The 20,269-nt window shown below is 44.6% G+C and overlaps 1 protein-coding gene across 2 annotated transcripts in view; it reads left to right on the top strand.

Annotated features, from left to right (window-relative positions):
• LOC144822047 (uncharacterized) overlaps positions 1-20,269 on the top strand; it is a 123,129-nt gene that overhangs the window by 55,187 nt on the left and 47,673 nt on the right. For both annotated transcript variants that reach the window (XM_078679116.1, XM_078679115.1), the window contains exon 5: positions 13,540-13,650. In XM_078679116.1, coding sequence (XP_078535242.1) covers positions 13,540-13,650 — 111 coding nt within the window. The remainder of the gene's footprint in view (positions 1-13,539; positions 13,651-20,269) is intronic.

Here is a 20,269-nt window from a genome sequence, read left to right as displayed (position 1 = left end):
GGGCAAGAGGTGGAACCCGGGGCATGTCCAATGGGCACCGGTAGAGGAACCAGTGAGTTCGAACACCAGAAACAAAACAAAGGAACAACCGGGAACAAGCAAATAGTACCCCCACGCCCACTTGTATTCAACCTGTCTGACACTCAACTAACCACAGAAGAAATGGAAGTGCTCAATAAAGGCCTCTCATTTGTCCCTACTACTAGACTGGACAGCTTCAAACTTCATGTGGAACTCGCTGAGTTTTTCAGGAAACTAAAATTAAAAGCATTTTTTGAGAAGCAAGACATTTTCACCAACGATAGGGAAGAAGCCCCTAATGAAACAGGCCTCAGACTAAAATCCACTTTCACCCCCCCACCGGGAAGTATACCGGTAGAAATCCTGACATTTGAACAGGCAGTATACACAGAAGTGGAGAACCTTCAACACAAGGAGACCTTCAACAACCTCTCCAACAAAGACAGAACAACCATCCAACGTTTACAAAACGACCCCACCCTTGTCATAAAACGTGCGGACAAGGGTGGTGGCATTGTTCTTATGAACAAAAGCGACTATGATCAGGAATGCAAGAGACTCCTCGGTGACACCAGAAATTACAAACGCCTCAACAGGGACCCAACTGAACAACTACAGAAGACCATTAACCTTCTGGTCACTAATGCTAAAGACAATGAGAACATCTCCAAACAAGAGGCAGACTACCTGTGCCCGAGAGATACAAAAACTCCGTATTTCTACATAGTCCCCAAAATACACAAGGGCATCACCCCTCCACCCGGTAGACCCATCGTATCTGGAATCAAGTCACTACTTGAACCCCTATCACGGTTTTGTGATTTCTTTCTCAACCCTTTGGTTCAAAAAGCTCCCTCCTACATCAAGGACACCAAACACCTCCTAAATGTAATCCAAGACATCACCTTCAACCCCAGCTCTGAACTACTAGTAGGATTAGACATTGAGAGCCTTTACACCAGCTTGCCACAGGATGCAACACTAAAGGTACTGCATGATGTCCTCATGGCAAACCCCTGGGAATACAACACCCCCCGCAGCTTTATCTTAGACTGCGCGACGCTGGCCCTCAAAGAGAACTACTTTGAATATGAAGGAACCTACTACCTGCAGACCAATGGAACTTCCATGGGCAGCGTCTTTGCCCCCAGCGTGGCAGGACTGTATGTGGCACATTTTGAGACCACCTACATACAACAATCCACCAATCCGTTCTCGGCCAACATAAAAATGTGGCGACGCTATATCGACGACGTCCTCCTGATATGGGAAGGCAACAAAGAACAATTGGATAACTTCATGCTCTGGATCAACAATCAGGATCCCTTCTTACGCTTCACCAGCACTAGCAGCTCTACTGAACTAGCTTTCCTTGACCTGAACATCAAACCACAAAACGGAGGTCTCGTGACAACCACCTTCTACAAACCCACAGCAAGGAACTCCTTATTAAGGTTTGACAGCTTCCATCCCAGACACCTAAGGGAAAATTTACCTTACGGACAATTCCTACGCATTAGACTCAACTGCAGTAACATCCAGGATTATAAGTCGCAAGCAAACGACTTAACAGACAAACTAAAAGAACGCGGCTATCCGCCTGGGATAATAAACAAAACCTGCAAAAGGGCAAGAAATCAGAATAGAGAAGCACTCCTGGAAACCATTGTAAAACAACAGGAAGAACCGCCTCTAACTTGCGTAACCACCTACAACACGGCGAGCAACCAGGTAGCCAATATCATACAAAGAAACTGGAATATCATCAATTCTGGCACCAGGAAATGGGAAAAACCGCGCTTTGCCTACAAAAGAGCAACCAATCTCAAAGACCAACTAGTCAAAACCAGACCCCTGCCCAAGAACAATACCAGTGACAACACCTTAATCAACATTTGGGGACTACCCAAAATCACAGGCCACCAACCCTGCAACAATTGCAGCGTGTGCCACCTGACGTCCCCCTCCAAAACCCTGGACCTAGAACCAGGCAAGGTCTGGACACAACGACAGTTCACAAACTGCAACTCTACAAACTTGGTATACCTGATAATCTGCCGATGTGTCCTAAGATACATTGGCATGACCACCAGGAAAGTCCGAACAAGAATGACGGAACACAGGAGCACGATAAGATGTGGTAAAAATATCAGCAAGCTTACAGACCACTTTCTTACCCACAACCACACCCCCAATGACTTCTCCTGGACTGTCATAGAAAAATTTGACAATACCACCAATGAGAGACTCCTTCTCCAAAAGGAACAACGATGGATATACCGTTTATCCACACATACCAATGGCCTCAACGATGCCATACCTTGGAATTCCCTAACTGTGTAACCCCTGCATCATGTGCGTAGTAGTCCACTATTCAGTGATATCAGTGCCAAGGCACCCCAGTATGAGCGTGTCCACCCGTTCCCCTCTCCTTCCTGACGGTCCCCCGACACATGCTTTGGTGTACCAACTTGTCACCGTCATTTTTAATTCCTTTTTTCCCCCTTGATCACGCAGCCAGGCTATTACATTCTGGTTCCAGGCCGTGCAATACCAATAGTTCCCCCCACCACGCAACCAATGCCCACACCCTAGTCTTCAATTAGACTTCACTGGGCACTCACACGCATGCGCCACACTCCGGCGCATGCGCTAAAGCCACACGCATGTGCTTATCCCCAGCGCATGCGCGAGAAGGCGCTCCACTTCATAGCGCATGCGCACAATGCCCACAAAGACAGTCTATCAGCTCGCGCTCAAAACGCATGCGCTCATTGCCGGCGCATGCGAGAGAAGGCGCACTACTCGATAGCGCTTGCGCGCACTGCCTGCAATGACTTGGCTATCAGCGCGCACCCCTCCCTCTGTTTCTACTACACGCAGGTGAAACTATTCAACTGGGCAGTACAAATAACAGACCGGACGCCCCTTTCCCCTCATACCGGGCGCCGCGGAAGGACGAATAGGTCCAAGGAGGAACCAGACCGAAAATCTCGTGAGTAAAACAGAACCGCTACAGCTACTACAGGGTAAGCCAATACCTTTCTCTCCCTACAGGTTGGAAATATGTTGAATATACCTTTATACCCACAGGGTCTCTTTCTCTGCCAGGTGACCCATGAAGCTTTTTACAAGTTAAAACAGAGTGAGGACCCATTACCATACTTACCTGTACCTCACCTTGTAAATACGCTCTTTTAGTCCACCACAAAAACACCTCCGGTTTTTGCTAAAATCCTCACCAGCCTCATGCACGTGCCATGAGCTCACCATAGCCGTTTATAGGTCGTACACCACCTAATAAGTCGGCAACATTGTGGTACAACTAATTACCATACTGAAATGACTCTACCTTGTACGTCTTGTCCCTGTCCTGTGTTATATGTAGTCAAGCTTGAGGGAATCCCCTCTAACAGCTACAGCGCCTTAGCGAGCGCCACACATAGCGAAAAAAACAACACAATCACTTAAATTAAGTTTATTTTGCACTCTTTCACATAGTAAATGGTCCTGAGGAAAGACAGCTTTAAATTAACAAGGCACTGGCTGAAACATGTAGACCGCACTAGACGCTGGAGGTCATAATTAGCACTCCATCACGTCTCCTTGCCTTTTTATCTGCTAGCAGAGGCCCAGTTCATTAAAAATAAACAACCCTCGGGTGCTGGGACCTCCTGCATAGCTTTTAAACTACACCTTCTCACCCTTTTTCACCACACACTCAGCAACATACCAGCTCCGCAGTCTCCTGGCGTTGAAGCACATCCGGGGCACATTCGGTGCCACTGTGGTGGGCCCGATGATGAAGCTTGCCACCGACTAGGTCGGTGGGTGAGGGCTTTATGAGGAAAACAACGTCTTTCCTCACTTTATGTTGCTCTTTGACGTACCTAACTAAGTCTCTTATATCCTACTATACTAGCTAGCCCTTATTGATATAAATAGTTCAATAACTAAGCCTAACCCAAAAGAAATGTATCCAATTTTTAAATCTTTGGAATCTTGTCGGTGTGGAAAAATGGCTGAACAAACCCAGAGTACAAACCGATTAGCCACATTATGTTTTCCTGATGATGCAGCTCAATAGCCTGTAATGCCTCCAATGAAACCATCTAATCTTCAGGCTCTAGGGCAAGGCATAGCAAAACGAAGGAGTGGTGACAAGCAGAGTGCAGTACAAAATGTGGCTAGAATGAAACGGGCTAACAGTAGTGTCCACTTGAAAATACCTTAAGCAATATTAAGTTTCCAGTATCCTTCGGTTCACTCGATAAGGAAGAAACTGGGCCAGGTGACAGAATCATCCAAGGTATGCAATCGACACCTGAGAACTATGGCAACATAAAAAATAGAAAACCAGTAACTAATAAACACCCCCGTTTCCCCCATGAAATTAATTTTTTCTGCACGGTACACCTCAAGGGGTCCTCTCGATATTTTGAACCATGATAGTATTCTGAAATTGCTGAACGCCATCCCAGAGCTTAAAGACTTAACATCCGACGACTTAGATTCAGTTGAATTCAAACAAGACCTCAACAATCCCGCTAAAGAGGTGTCCATTACCGCATGGCAATGTGGTAAGGCCGTCTCTAAAATTCTAGTTAGTAGCTCACTATTTGAAAAATGGGGCATCAAACTATGGAAATGTAATGAAACCCATTATTTAACTTTGATTACAAAGCCGATAACGAAAAATACTGGTACTACAAATGCTCCAACATCTATTACATCAGGAGACCACTACAGGGTTTTAAAAGGAGCAATAGGTACATCATTTAATCCGGCTTTGTCATTTGGGATCAAAGTGACAAGCTGCAGCCCGGGTACCCGAGTTTGCAAGGAACTAAAGAAAAATACAGCACTAAGCGACAACTGGGCCTGGCTCCCAAAAATACTCACAATAGGGAATGCTAGAGAGCAGGACTGATGCCAGAAAAGTTCATCAAATGAATTAAAAATATTTCGCATTTTTTCCTGGAAAACCAATGGCCTTATATTCTTAATTGAAGACCAAGATACAGTAACATTTGTAAGGGATTTTGATGTCTTAATGTTTCAAGAAACATGGAATGTGAACAAAGAACCTCTCATTGGATACTATGGGTATTCAAATTTTGCATGTTGTACATCTGCTTTTGGTCGCACAAGCGGTGGTTTATATACTTACGTGTCATTAAGCCTGGATATCAAACATTACGAAATTGAATTTCAGCTATCATGGCTTCTGTGTATTAAAATAGAAGCCATGATAGCTGAAATTCAATTAATGCATAATGTTAGCCTCCATATCTTTAATGCAATCCAGATTCCCTGGTCATGTTAATAGGAGAATCGCAATTTCAAGCAACCAATCATTTTTGTAAATGTATATCTCTGTTCGAAAACCATAGTAAAAACAGCCCAGTTTACTATACTTTGGAAAGTGGTAAAAACCTTGTATCATGAATATTCAGCAACTACGTTAATTATCTCAGCAGACTTTAATACGCACCTGCTTGCCAAAAATCGCTCTAACAAACCCAGTAGAGTGGTAATACAGTTGTGCCGTAACCAGTTCAACAAATATAACCTCCGGCTACTACATGAAGACGTGCAAAAATCTTAAAAGAGTGTGCCTACATTCAAAAAGTCGGGTCAACTCTCTATTATCGATTATTCCATCATTCCAAATGAGTTGGCATTCTCTCTTCACGATTATCACGTGATCCCCAGGATAGAAAGTGATCACAATCCACAAACAATTTCCCTAGTCTTATCAGTTGCCCACTTGCCCCACGTAAAATCTATAGAAATAGGGCCAACGGCCTTTAGCCTGAAAAGGCTAGTGTGGGACTTGGGAAATCAAATGGAAATATGGGAATTTTTAGAATCTGCTATTGCTAATGCGCTAACAGAGAAAGGGCAGGGGAAGTAAATGGTGGATATCTGGCATCGTCTCTGTGCTTCCCTTTTGGAGCGCTTTCCTAATTCAACCACATCAAGAGGGTCCATTATGAGGCCCAAAAGATCAGGATGGTTGTAAGAAAGTGGCTCTGTATATACTGGACCAAAGTAAGGTACAGTGTGCACAGAGTCCACAGTCTCCAGAGGTATGACAGAGGTTAACGTCAGATATGACCTTATTCTCCAAAGTGGTAGCTTGGTCGAGCAGTAAGGCAGTATCAGAGGACAGTGTAAAGCATTTGTTGTACACACTCAGTCAGCAAATGGTCTCACACACTCAAGACTGAACTCTAGGCCAATTGTCTTGTACATAAAAATATATTGTTTTATTTTAGAACCACAAGTAGGTATAAAAATACTTTCGCAGAATGAGATGTTGCAATTGAATACTTTCAAATAGCAGTAGACTTTTGAATGCAATAGATACAGTTGTTGCAATAGGCAACATAAACTTAACACAATAATAACATTGAGCTCAATGGGAAATTTTAAGTAAATGCAATAAAATCACTTTACAAATGTTTTTCTTACTCGGCTGGATCCTGGATTCAGCCCTGGTGCATTTCCTGTAAACAGTTGAAAGAAATCGTTTTTGTTACACAGGCGATTTTTAAGGAATATTGGTATGTTTTGAAAATCGACAGAAGAATTTCTGGCAAAAATCAAGCAATGCTATCCTATAGGAGAAAATCAGTTTATCGGAAAATCACAGTTGTAATTACTTTTTAGGGTCAGTGCTGGGCACAAAGATCCAGCTACTGGTCACTTACACAGGGCAAGTGTGGAAGTAGGATAGGACAGATGCTGCACTTCCAGAGGCACTTGGGTGGCTGGGTGCAGGGTGCTTTTGGGCCATTGGGCGCCCAATGTATTTCAATAGGAATGCTGCAAGACGAACAAAGGCTGCAAGCTCAGGAACGAAGATTCTTCAGGTGCGACCACCACTTCGAGAGGTAAGTTGGGAAGCTGTAGGTTAGGTAGCCACACAGGAGTTGGGAACAGGGGGCCTTGGGGCGCCGGGTGCAGGGGTGTATTTTGGTGTCGGTAAATCTTACCCTCAGCTGGTCGCGGTTGGAGGGGTCCCTGGTTGTGAGGCTGCAGGCGTCGAGGAGGGTCTTTGGGTGCTGGATTTGTGGTCACAGTCGAAGGGGGGACGTCCTCGTGGTCTTTGTTCACTCAGGCTCGGCGGGTGCAGAGTGTGCTGGATTCGCGGTTCCTGGCTGGCACCAGGGGTTGTTGCTGTTTGTTGCTGTTTGAGCAGAACCACTGCTCGTGGGTGTCCCAGTCTTGGATGAGCAAGGCAGTCAGGTCCTCCGGGATTTTCGAGGTTGCTGACCACAAGAGATGCCGGGATTTAGCAGGAGCAGGTTCGAGCAGGTTCGAGGGTCGACAGGCCTGTAGGGCTGGGGCCAAGTCAGTTGGTGTTGTCCTCTTGTTAGCAGCTGCACAGCAGGTCTTCCTTCTTGTTCTTCTTCTTGTTTTGGAATCGGATCTGAGGAAGGAACGTTCAGGGTGCCCCTAAATACTAACTTTAGGGGCGTTACAGGTATGGGAAGGTCAGGGACCAATGGGTCCCTTCCCTGGGGTGAGTACACCCCCTATCCGGCCACTCTCCTGTGTGAGGGGGGCAGGAGCCTGTCTCTGATTGGGTAGGGTTCCCCATCCTCAAGATGGCGAGAGCCCGGAGTGCGCTTCACCTCGCCTCCCCCACCTGTGGGGTCGGGTTGGCAGAGGCTGGCACACCCCCTTTCCTCACTTAGGTTTTCTCACCTGTCTTCACGCCAGAGTGGGGGTCAGAACCGATGGGGGCCAGTTGCTGAGTACAGCAAGTGGCCTGGAGAAGCTCACAAATGCGGCATGTCTTTGAAGCTTCCCCTGCCCATCCTGGGGAAGGAGGCCTAGCACCTCGCCCCAGGATGTGCATTGTTGCAGGCCCAGGAGAGCGGGGGCTCTCCACCCAGTGGTCCAGCAACATAGGCTAGGCATAGGCTAGGCTGCCAGGCTGCCTAGGCAGCCTCTCAGTCAGGACACGGGTTGTGGGTTAGTTTCAGGGGGCAACTCTAAGTTGCCCTCTGTCGTGCATCTTACATTAAATCCCACACTGGCATCAGTGTGGGTTTAATGTGCTGAGAAGTTTGATACCAAACTTCTCAGTCTTCAGTGTAGCCATCATGGTGCTGTGGAGTTCGTGATGACGACCTCCCAGCACCATATACTCTTAATGGCAGCACTGCACTTACAGTGCCCAGGAATGGACCTGGGTACTGTAGGGGTACAGGGCTCATGCACCTGTGCCCACACCATTGGCATAGGGCACCCAGCTAGAGGGGTGGCTGATGTATGCCAGGGCAGTGTGTTGTGGGCATGGCACACAGGGATGTGTGCCATGTCGACTCTTTGTTTTGTTCTGCACCAAGACACTCGGCCTGCAAAGGCAGTGTGTGTGTCAGGGTACAGGACCCCTAAGGGTGGCACAATAAGTGCTGCATCCCTTAGGGGCCTTCTCTGGTCGCAGTGCCCTGGGTACCTAGGGTACCATTTACCAGGGGCTGACCTGTGGCCAGAGATGCCAATTGGGTTTATGTTTCAATACAGTTTTATGGAAGAAACACAGGCCCTGGGCACCTGATTGGCAGGAGCCCAGAGCACACTCAGTCAGAGTACATCAGCAATTCAGCATAAAGTGGGGGCATACCATGCAAGAAAGATGGAACCTTCTCACAATGGTATACAAACGAGTTGCTCCAACAAAAGAGAGAACTTAACAAAGCAATAAGGGCCACCTATAGAAATGCAAATGGAGCCCCAAAAAACGGGAATTTCATAAATTAAAAAGTCTGAGACGTGCATATAAAAACAAAGTATGGAAAGCCAAGCATTCGTACTACTTGGGAATCTGAACCAAGTTGCACTTTGCTTGCAAAACAAAAAATGTGAAGGAATTTTGGGGCCTAATAAATAATTTTGAAAATGGTAATAAAAGAGCAGATAGCGCCAATATCTGTGAATTATATTGGGCGTCTTTTATTCATAACCTAAATGGGGTCTCTGCGGATACAACCTTTACCAACAACATTGCTTTTCAAAGGTTATCCCCCTTGTTCATTAATAAAGGAGGAATACTCTGGAATGACCAACACCATACTAAGGGGCCGATTATGATGGCGGACGGACCTGAGTCCGTCCGCCACCATAGAGAAGGAGGGACCGTCCGCAGGGCAGCGGCGGTCCCTCCGTGCAAATTAGGATGTGACCGCCACCCTGGCGGTCACATCCTGTATTTTTATCATTGCGGCGGGTGCTGCTTGAAGCAGCACCCGCCGCAATGATAAAAAAGTAAGTTGTGCATTTGCATGCACAAAGCGGCAGAGGTGCCTGCCGCTTTGTGCAGGCAAATGCAGGGGGGTACCATAGGTACCCCCCATGTGCACCCCCCACACCCCCTTCACCCCTGGGGCCCGCAACGGGCCCCCAAACACAAATCCGTATGCCTTTACACGGCGGAAATGCCGCTGTGTAAAGGCATCTTTCCGCAGTCATCCTAATATGGCTGGCGGTGTCTGATAGACACCGCCAGCCATGTTAATGCTTTTCTGCCGCGGGCGGAATCCACCCGCGGCGGAAAAGCGGCGGACAGATAGTAAGACCCACCAGCCATCCTAATATGGCGGTGGGTCTTGCAAGGCTTCCCGGCGGATTTCCCACATCCTCCGGGCCGGCGGTGGCTTCCGCCGGCCCGGTGGATGCTGGAAATCCGCTATCGTAATCGGCCCCTAAATCCGAACCACAAGTTAATGAGTCATGGCAAATAGACCCAGTAAGATCGGCAATAAGTAGGATAAGATCGAATGGTGCCCCAGGCCCCAAAGGACTTCTGAACTCAGTTTTTGAAGCAAAGATAGATCTTTGGTCAGAGATTTTAACACCTTTGTTTAATGATGTTTTTAAAACTAAAAAGGTCCCCCGAGTCATGGCACGGAAGCATTATGCAGCCAATTTATAAAAGTGGCCCTCATGACAATCCAGCAAATTTTAGGCTGATCGCCTTAACAGATGTGGAGGCAAAAGTCGTCTCTAGCTGTCTATTGAGCGACTTGGAAGAATGGGCCACAAAGGAAGATCTTATCCCAAAACTGCGTTTCGGAGGGACGAGTCAACGACTACGAACTTGATTGCATTGACTTTACTTGCTGAAAGAACAAAGCATAAAAAGCAAAAGTTATATATTTGTTTCGTTGACCATAAGGCTGCGTTCGATTCTGTCCCCCGCAATTTATTCTGGGCCAAGTTATCTGCATGGGGTATTCCGAAACAGCTGCTGGAAATTATTACGTTGTTGTTCACAGTGTTAAAGTAGGAGATGGCAGATGTACAACCCCTCAATTTGAAACTAGTAGCGATCTTAAACAGGGTTGCGTTTTGGCACCTTGTCTTTTTAACTTTTTTATGGCTGACTTATCGTCACATTTTAAAGATGTTTATGCTCACTCGCCTATCTTCTCAGGTCTAGAAATTAAATACTTACAGTATGCAGATGATACCGTACTGCTAAGTCATACTGCTATAGCCCTTAGAAGATGTATTGATTCATTTAATACCTATATATCTGTTAATGGTTTACAAATAAATACTAAGAAGACAAAAATAATGACGATTGGTGGTTCAAAATTAGATAAGAGCGCATGGAAGATTAATGGGCTATATATTGAAACAGTGAAATTTTATAAATACTTTGGCATTACATTCGACGAGAGATTGTCTTTTAAACAACATTTCATTAACCTAAAAGCAAAAGCTACGGCCTTGTCCTTTGCTTTTAGAAAGCTGAGAGATACGTTGGCATGTCCAAATCATGAGTATTTACTTAAGATTATGAAAGTAAAGTTAATTCCCGCTTTAACTTATGACACAGTGATTTTTCGAGGTAAAGATGCAAAATCTCTTGATAGCCTATAAATAAAAGTTTTTAAATCCGTTTTCAAGTCCCAAAGTATATCGGGCTGTCGCAGGGATTCCGTTCTCATACAGAACTGTGCATAGAGACTTGGAACCTCAGTGAATTAGGGTGTGCCAAAACTCACCTTAGTACCCAAAATCCCCTACCAGACTAGCAATCAGTGTCTCATTGGTTCTTACAAACTCCCAATGTTTAGACAAACCAGAACATGGACTTAGTACACCTCAGGTAACGTGGAACACATGAACACTCTTTCGTTATACAATCATTTCAATCCAGAACAAGGTGTAAATGAGGACGCGTGCACATTTGAAATGTTTATTTTCCAATGCAGTGTTCTCTAGCGCAGTATCTTAGCTAATACAAGCAAACATATTATAAGAAACAAAGTGATCAGCATAGTTACTAGTCCATAGAATACAAAAGGTGAAAGCATGTTAAAATGCTAATACGAATAGGGTTAAACAACACCTAATTCTCACCCTCCCTTGCTAGTATATTATATTATATCTAAGAAGGTCTCTTTTGGGTTTTAGCAGGGCGGGCCCATACCTCAAATCCTAGTGGAAAGGGATCACATCATCTTCCACCAGCTCTCTGCATGTGAAGCACCATCAAGTGTGTAGTCTGCTCTGTGCAAAGCAATATAAAACGCGCCTAAAGCCAGAACTTGGCCGCAGCTGCATGTATGTTATGTCTAGGAACGTGCGAAGATCAGACCTCATAACAACAACTGTGTTGAGATATCCTTTAAGGTTTCAGCACTCACTGTACAGACACAGCACACCAAGCAAAGCTGATATCAGAGCAATAACATATTATTTTTGTGTGGAGCAAAACATTCTACCAGGCTCAAAACTAAAGCAACAATTATGTGTCGTGTGCAGAAGTAGCAAAAAGGTAAAATGGCGTTTAAACTCCTAATAAGCTCATGCTAACTTAACACAGTGTGTAGGCAAAGCATATCTATATGACAGGGCCTGCCAATGTCAGACTGGAATTTGGTCTTAAAAGATAAACTCTGACAAGACAGTCTGCTTTTCTAAAGTCATTCTGTTCTTTGTTCTGTTCAGACACAGGCCCTCTCGTGAATCAATGTTGGCAGGAGATTAAGAGGTATGAATATGCTAAGGGTTAGAGAGCTTATTTAACTGAGAGTTTAAACAATTATAAGTCTCCGCCCTTTGAAGAAGAGTCCAGGAGTAAAGTGGTATTCAAACAGACAAAAAATTGCTCAGTAAATTTCTTATCGATTTTTCTAGATAAGGATGAGTTCGCTAAAAAGAGACACTTTTGGTCAGTTATTAACTCATTTATTAAATTGGAACCACAATAGTACCTCACACTCATTTAATCAATTTTTAAGAAATAGGTTTATGCAGCTACGCTTTGGTAGATACCCCACAAAGGACGGAATTCCCAAATGGGAATTAAATTGGCCCACAAACAGCTGCCGGTTATGTGGCTTTTATAATGAATCTCTTATGCATATTGTATTATTATTATTATTATTAAAATTATTTATACAGCGCACTATCACCATCGGTTTCTTGGCGTATCCACTTGTCCTCTACTGTTAGAAGAGAGAAAAACATTTTTAAAGTCCATCTTTAACGAATTATGGGTGAGAACATGTCGTAAAGCTATTATAACTTGTCTCACTGGGAACTTGCCTCGCCTGACTACTAAGTTTGTAAAGTACATCCTTGTTGCAGAAAAAAAGCTTTCCTCAGAGTGTGACACCTGATATTAGATGCTTGCGTAGAGATTTAGTGATTGCTGCCAGACGCAAAAGAATGCACAGATATGTTTTACTTACCACATAAAAACAATTGCTGCTAGGTGCAAAACATTAACATTATTAGTCTGAAATTGTCTTTCTGGAAATATTGAAAGTTTATCTCTATCGCAGGAAAAAAGTATTTTCAGAATGTGATTTTTGATATTAGAGGCTTGCCTAAGAAATTGCACAAGTGCACTTTAAATATTGCTGCTAGTTGTAAACAACCGCACAAGTGCACTTTAGTAATTGCGGCTATATGTCAAGAATGCGACATTAGACGGAACTATTGTACTAGTGCACTTTAAGTATTGTAATTTAACTACAATATACATTTTATAAATTGGGGGAGTGTAGGTTGTTCTATTAGACTGTTGGTCCCAATTTGAACTGTTGTCTTATGTAATTGACATGAAATATTGAACCAAAATATAATGTACCTTGTTATTATTTTTAACTTAATGCATTTTATATGTTATGATGTGCAAAAAAAAAACCATGAATTTAGCTAGACTAAATTGGTATAATTAAGCTTTGTCACAACCAAAAGGATTTTTATCTTATCTTTTTTATCTTTTTTCTTTTCTTCATTTCTGTTTGTATTGATTTTTATCAATCAACAATAAAGAACTTAATTCATTCATTCATTGGTGGTGGATATTGTGTTGCGTGAGCTGTGCGCCGGGACCTTTGCGTTGGAGTGGGAGGTGGCGTTAGGTCTCCTGCTTTGTAGAGGTCGTTGAATTCTACCCAAATGTTGTGTGTTGCATGTTGGGAATGGGAGCCCTCTCTGAATTGAAGAGGAGTGAACACCTAGCTGTCTCTTCTAACACAGGTGACGTGATCTGTGCACAGACAGCCTCCTGCAAGATAAAAGAAGAGCCACTTAGCTTCCATGTGCACAGTCAAGGCTCTGAGCCAGAACAAAATATCAGTGCTTCAGTGGGTGAGTAAAATGTGATCATTTACATATGTGTCTGCAGTTGAAGTACAGTTTCTATTGACTTACAATCAAGCCTCTGGACCACAGTTTACAACCAAGTTATCACCTTGCAAAATCCAATAGCCATAGATAGGCCTTGCAAAGGAAAGCATAGCAGTCTTCGTAAGCAAACATTTAGAACTTCAGTAGGTTTGAGCATGACCTCCAAAAATCTGTATCAACTAAGACTTTTCTTTCCTGTGTTTTGTTAAGAGTGGTATCTACACAAGTACATTAGCACACATGTTACGTATGTTCACTTGCAGAGGTCGCTCTCTTGCCTGAGTCGGTACGGACTCGAAGCTGGAGCAATGAAAATTCAGAATGTGTCCAGTTGTGCACTGCTTACCCAGGTGAAACGCAACACCATAGGTGGCTAGGTTTGTAGCGAGTGCCGGATGAGCATGCACACTTGTGTATACTTCCTGCCTGGGCACAACCCTATGCCTTGATTAATTCCTTGGGCCATCGCTACCCCACCCTCCTCACCTCGCACATTTTTCTCACAAAACTGACTCATCTCCCCCCACATTCCCTCTTTTCACTCACTCCTCTGACACTCCACATTATCTCCACCGATCAGCTTGCAGGCCACTAGTTCAGCTGACATCCTCATCCTCATCTTAGATTAGTTGACTGACTACTCGGCCATCCTTCCGACTGACTTGCTCCTAAACTTGCACTACTCGCCTTTCGATTAGTCATCCTACCCATACACACCATATACTCAAAATCATATATTACCCTAGCTTGTCCTTTAGCTCATGCTGGCCAATCTACTCCTAATCTGCCCAAAATCACAAACCAACTTATTATTGATCCCTCATTTCCGCACCATATACTCAAGCACAATATGATTGGGCCAGTCTATTAGCTCAAGTTACAAAAGTTACTTGTGCACTCTCCAAAAACACCACCTTCACAAATCATGCACTCTATAATGCTAAAATAGCGCCCTTGGCTAGCAAGGACAACCATCTCCTTTCCTTAGTTCCATTGAGCCCTATTGTATCCTCACCCACCTACCAATGCAACAACAGATTCTCCACTCTTGATCCCTCGGACAAACCTCAACCCTCACTGCTTCTCCTCACCTTAGAAAATGTACTAAATGGTGTTGCCTGGGAAGTGAAGGGCCTCAAGGTACCTGAAATCCATTACTCCGAATATCCACAAACTCAGCACTCTCCTTGACACATTATCCTACTCGAACCCTACTACATCTACCCTGTCAGACCTATGGAGATGGAGACTCAAACCTACAGCCGTCCATCTAACTCTTGTGTGAAACAAAAAAAAACAAATACAAAAAACTCTTCAGCATAATCAAAGAACAAGCAACCCGCTCAATGAGACTGTCACAGACTCCTCATCTGAGAAATGTGAGGAGTTTTTTAACTTCATCCCAGAACAGGCTCTAATGAATCTACAGACATTCTCCCAATTTCAATATCACTGCATGGTTATCTATAGAACAACACCAACCAGCCAGTGGAGTCCCTTCCATTACCACTGAACCCCACTATCAGTGCCACCTGAGAAAACATTTTGGGTGGTTAAAATAGTCAAACTGTCCAAATATCTCTAGTATGAAACCTACTACCTATATCTGGTACCCGATCAATTCTTACCTAATCAAAGAGATCATGCCTCCAGCTTCATCTCTCTAGATTTAAAAAACTCCATGTCCAATCTGTCTGAAATCAGGTCGAGTTACTCTGCTCCGCAAGAAAAATGGAGCAGACTCAGAAGGCCTGAACAACTTCCTCCCAGGGACCAACCTACCTATCCTGGCCAAATCACCACAAAAATACATATTATGTCAACTCAATCAGCACATTGTAGACTTTGACTTAGAAGATAAGTTCAGCTGGTTTTAGAGCTGGGTGCTGTACAACAACTGACATTCCTATTATAATGGATGACAAGATATCCCTTCTTGACAAAGGGATATCTTGTCTACTGTTTATCCTAGATCTTTCTTCGACTTCGACATGGTCAAGCACAACATTGTTCTCAAAATCCTGAAATCACGTATGGCGATACATGGCCGTCTTGAACTGGTTTTCCTCGTATCTCAATACCACTACCAACAAATTCAACTAAATGAGTCCTTGTCAACACCTGCTCCGGTCTATCAAGGGGTCCCTCAAGGCTCCATTCTTGCACACATGGCCTCCAGCCTCTACATGGAGCCTGCTATATTACTACTACACCCAGCAAATATTGCATATTGTCTATAAGTGGATAACACACAGCTTTACCTAAAAATCTCATCTCTCGATGGTGTACTTGACCCAAATAATACTTTAAAATGTTTAATATTGGTTTTCATCCAATCCCTTAACGCTAAACCTACTGAAGACTGGATTCCTCCTCACCTCTTCCTGTGACAAAGCTTCTCAAATTGATGGCTGGGTCTGCCACTTTGTTGTACTTAATTGCATTCCTAAAATCATTGACTGCAACACATCCCTTGGTGTAACACTGGAGAAAAACCGAAACATGTCTGCACGTATTAACTCCATGGCCAAAAGCGCTTTGTATCAGCTCAGACTACTAAAAAAAGGTCAAACCTTTCATCCCGCCACCAGACTACAATAATTTTGTACAGGCACTTCCAAACTGTAGGCTAGACTAAGACAACGTAATTCTAGCCGGCACACCAAAATCTCACCTCGCATCCACGAAGGCAACACTCAGTGAGGCTGCAAGGCTAGTTTTGGGAGCCAGAAGCTTTGACCACATTACTTCCTTAACGATTACTCTAAAGTGACTACTGATAGAAACCTAATGTATTCTCAAGTGGGTTGCATTCCTCACGAAAGAACCTCGCCTTGGGACCCCTAAATACCACACCTGCTACGAAGCTCTTACTTGCTACTTACTGCTTGAGCTTCCTGGATTCAAGAAAGAGATTCCACTCATGCTTCTTCGATGGGGAATGCTTCAAGGATCTGGAACTCACTACCTCCGTAGATTTGCACAAACATGTCACTGACACAATATCCTTGACTAAAGTATTGTGTCAAATATATTGTTTACCAGAATATTGTGTTCCTGTAATGGTAAAATATTGGTTACACTAATCTCGCCCAAAAAGACAAAAATACCATGTTTAAGGCATATGAGATGTAGATAATATGCTTTTGCATAGATCGCCATCTAGTGTTGGGTCCGGATGTTTGCACTTTGTTTGTCTTCGAAGAAGTCTTTCCAGTCACGAGGTAGGTGACTCCTCCCTTCGGCAATATTGCACAGGGGCATCGACTCCATTGTTAGATTGTTTTTTTCCGCCATCGGGTTCGGATGTGAATTGTTGTGCTCTGGTTTGGCAACGTTTTTTCGGGCCCCCTTCAACACGCAATCCACTACCCTCCACGGTATTGTTAGCAATCGCTGTTTCCATTCACCGCATATCATTTACTATCAAAAACCTTCACTCTGAACATTCGTGGAAGACCTTTGGCCCTACCCGCGCCCGGATCGGTAGCAGCTGATGGAACAGACACTATTCAAGTTATTTCCAGGGTGTCGCACAATGTTTCCTCACATCGACTTGCACGAAGTATGCATCCTTTGCCTATCCCCAGAACACGACGAGAAAAACTGTGACGCGTGTCGGTTGTTTCGGTCGAAAAAAACTCTCCGTGATCGTCCGGCTCTACGTCATGAAATGTACCAGCAAAGCAGCTATGTGCCGATCCGCCCCGAAGAAGAGTCCGAACACGAAGAATCACAAGCGCAGGAAGTCAAAATCGAGGAAGAGGAAGTCTCTGTATCCCATGCTGACCCCTGAACCGGAAGACCTCACACCGGGACAACGCATTGTGAGAAAAAGCGACTTCGTTCCCATACCATCTCCTTTATAAGGAAAAGGCTCCGGTCCCTCCTCTGCCTTTGGGCCAAGGTCGGCACCGAGAAAGGATTCGAGCACCCCGCTTTCGGGCTCGGCGCTGAAACATAAACAACAGCACTGAGCTGCAGCACCGCGAGGAGCCTCAGATTGAACGAGGACTCGTGCTGCACGGACGGACTAAGGCAGAAGCCAGACAGGTATCTTAATCACAGCCCGCCTGACACAAGCCACGGACCAAAAGGTCTAACATTGAATTGAGAGCACAACCTTGATTACATGCGAGGACTAGCCTTGTATATCGACCCATTTCACATGACACTTTGAGGCACGGAATTACCAATCAGATGGTTTTTTCACTGGAGCCTCAGCGCTTTTAAATGATTTTCACTTTCTGAACTTTTGACGACTACTGAGCCCCAGCGCTTTTAAATGTTTGATACTTTCTGAACTTTATATGACTACGGTCCATTCGACCTACCCTTTTCAAACCACTCTAGAATATGTTACCGCATGTGCATGGTTGGCTACTAATCACTTTTTGCATGTGTTGGACCTAGTATGAACCAGACAAGGCTACATTTGTTCTGCCCCTAATGCGTATCCCAGTACCTCATAAAGGTTTTCCTCTTCAGAATGATGCCAGACTAACCCGGCGATCATCACCAAGTAATGACTGCACGACTCAACGTCCTACGCTGCCGCACGAGGACGTACTCCCCAGTAAGTGTCTCTCCCATAAATAGGTTTTCTTGACCGCCCAGTCAGGACTTCCCGGTGAGGAATCTTCTCATTCTTTGTATATTTCAGAATTCCAGGAGCATCACAGCCCCTCACCAGGACGGCAACATCGATTGACCGTCACTCCCGTGTAGGTAAAGCCTACATTTTCTACTTAAATGATTAACCAATTCACCACGCAGGCCATTGATTATACCTTCCGCCTTACTTCACAGGCTCTCTACTATGTCCTGATGAAGACCCCAACATGAGGCCATACTAACCCTTCTATACACCAGGGGTCGAAACGTAGACTGCGCCAAACTGACACACCATAGGATCCGAAGCAATGAATATATTTTTACCTATGTGTGATGTATCTGGGAACATTATTACTACCTTGATTGTAAAGGCGTATTTGATTTTACTGTGATGCTTCAATGTCACACTACCTTTACCCAGTCCCTCACATACCCCTTCACTTCCTTTCCTAACTTCACTGAGAGCACTATTTGAACGTAATGAATATACAATTACATTGAATGATTTACTATTAATTATACTATGATGAATTCCTTAAGACTCCAATGAATATCTCCTTGTGGATAATAAATGCAATTTGAATAAGAATATTGCATCAGTTAGATTCCATTGTATTGAATTATATGTGGTGTTTTTTGGTATGAAGTGAATACTTTTAAATACATAACATTGTCAACTCGGACCGCTTTTTCTTTGTACTTTTGAAACATAAACAACAGCATTCTGGCTCGGGCTCTACCCGTCCCCATGCTGGTGCCGCCCCGAAACCTTTGCCGTCAAAACCAAAACACCTTCTGGTTTCTGTGCCATCGTTGCGGAAACCGAAATCATCAGAGCCGAAATCTTTTGACGCCAAAACATGCATTTAAAGAAAGTACAGCAAACAAAGAGCCTCGGATCGAAAATCTACCGGATCCGAAACAGATGGAAATCGTGATTCATCCCGAAACTGGTCATATTCGAACTAAACTTCCTGAAAAGCGGAAAATGGGCTGACCAGAGGACTACCACATTCCTTTAAAAAAGAAAAATGTGGCCACTAACCCTTCTCCTCCTTATATTGCAACTTCTTCACCTATTCATGAAGAACTGCTTATTACACCTACACATTCCCCTACACCAACATCACCTGACCCACAGGATACAGGGGATGGGGATATAGATGACTATAATCCGCTGGATGCACCACAGGATCCCTACTCATAGGATGATTACAATGTCCCTCAAGATAATGATACTGACTTATATCCATCCAGGCCTTCGCCTCCAGATGATAACATTGGGTACATTGAGCTCCTTAATAGGGCTGCACAATTTCATGGAGTAGTACTTCATAAGGAGAGTTTAGAAGAGGATTTTTTGTTAGAGACACTAAGGGGCCTATTATGATGGCGGTTGGATCGCCACCGCCAGGCCGGCGGTGGCGATCCGCCCGCCATCACAACTACATTTACACCCCGCCATATTACCATCGCGGGGGGTACCGCGGCGGACGGAAAGTCAGTCCGCTGCATTTCCGCCAGTTGGCAATTGTCACGATTGCTGGCTGGGTGGAAAAAGCCCACAATATGGTGGCAGTGCCTTGCAGGCACCGCCATCCATATTATGATGGATGCGGTGGGTATGCCTTTCCATGGCGGAGACTCCGCTATGGAAAAGCATGCGAGAAATGACTATGGTGGCCCGTTGCAGGCTGCCGAGAGGGGTGGGGGGCTGCACTTGGGGGGTACCTATGGTACCCCCCTTCATTGCAATGCACAAGGTGGCAGGCACCGTACGGTACCTGTCCTGTGGTGCATGGCAATGCACAACATGCCTCTTTGGCATTGCGGCGTGTGCTGCTTACAGCAGCGCCCGCCGTAATGTCAAAGATGTGGGATGCGACCGCCAGGCTGGCGTTGCATCCGTCGCACCCCTGGTGGCCGGTCCCAGCACTCTAGGGTGGCGGGCGGATCCTAATGGGGC

Source organism: Lissotriton helveticus, chromosome 3_1, assembly GCF_964261635.1.
Source record: "Lissotriton helveticus chromosome 3_1, aLisHel1.1, whole genome shotgun sequence".
NCBI lineage: Eukaryota > Metazoa > Chordata > Amphibia > Caudata > Salamandridae > Lissotriton > Lissotriton helveticus.
Note: the sequence above shows the minus strand (reverse complement) of the source record. Positions and strands in the feature narration are given on the sequence as shown.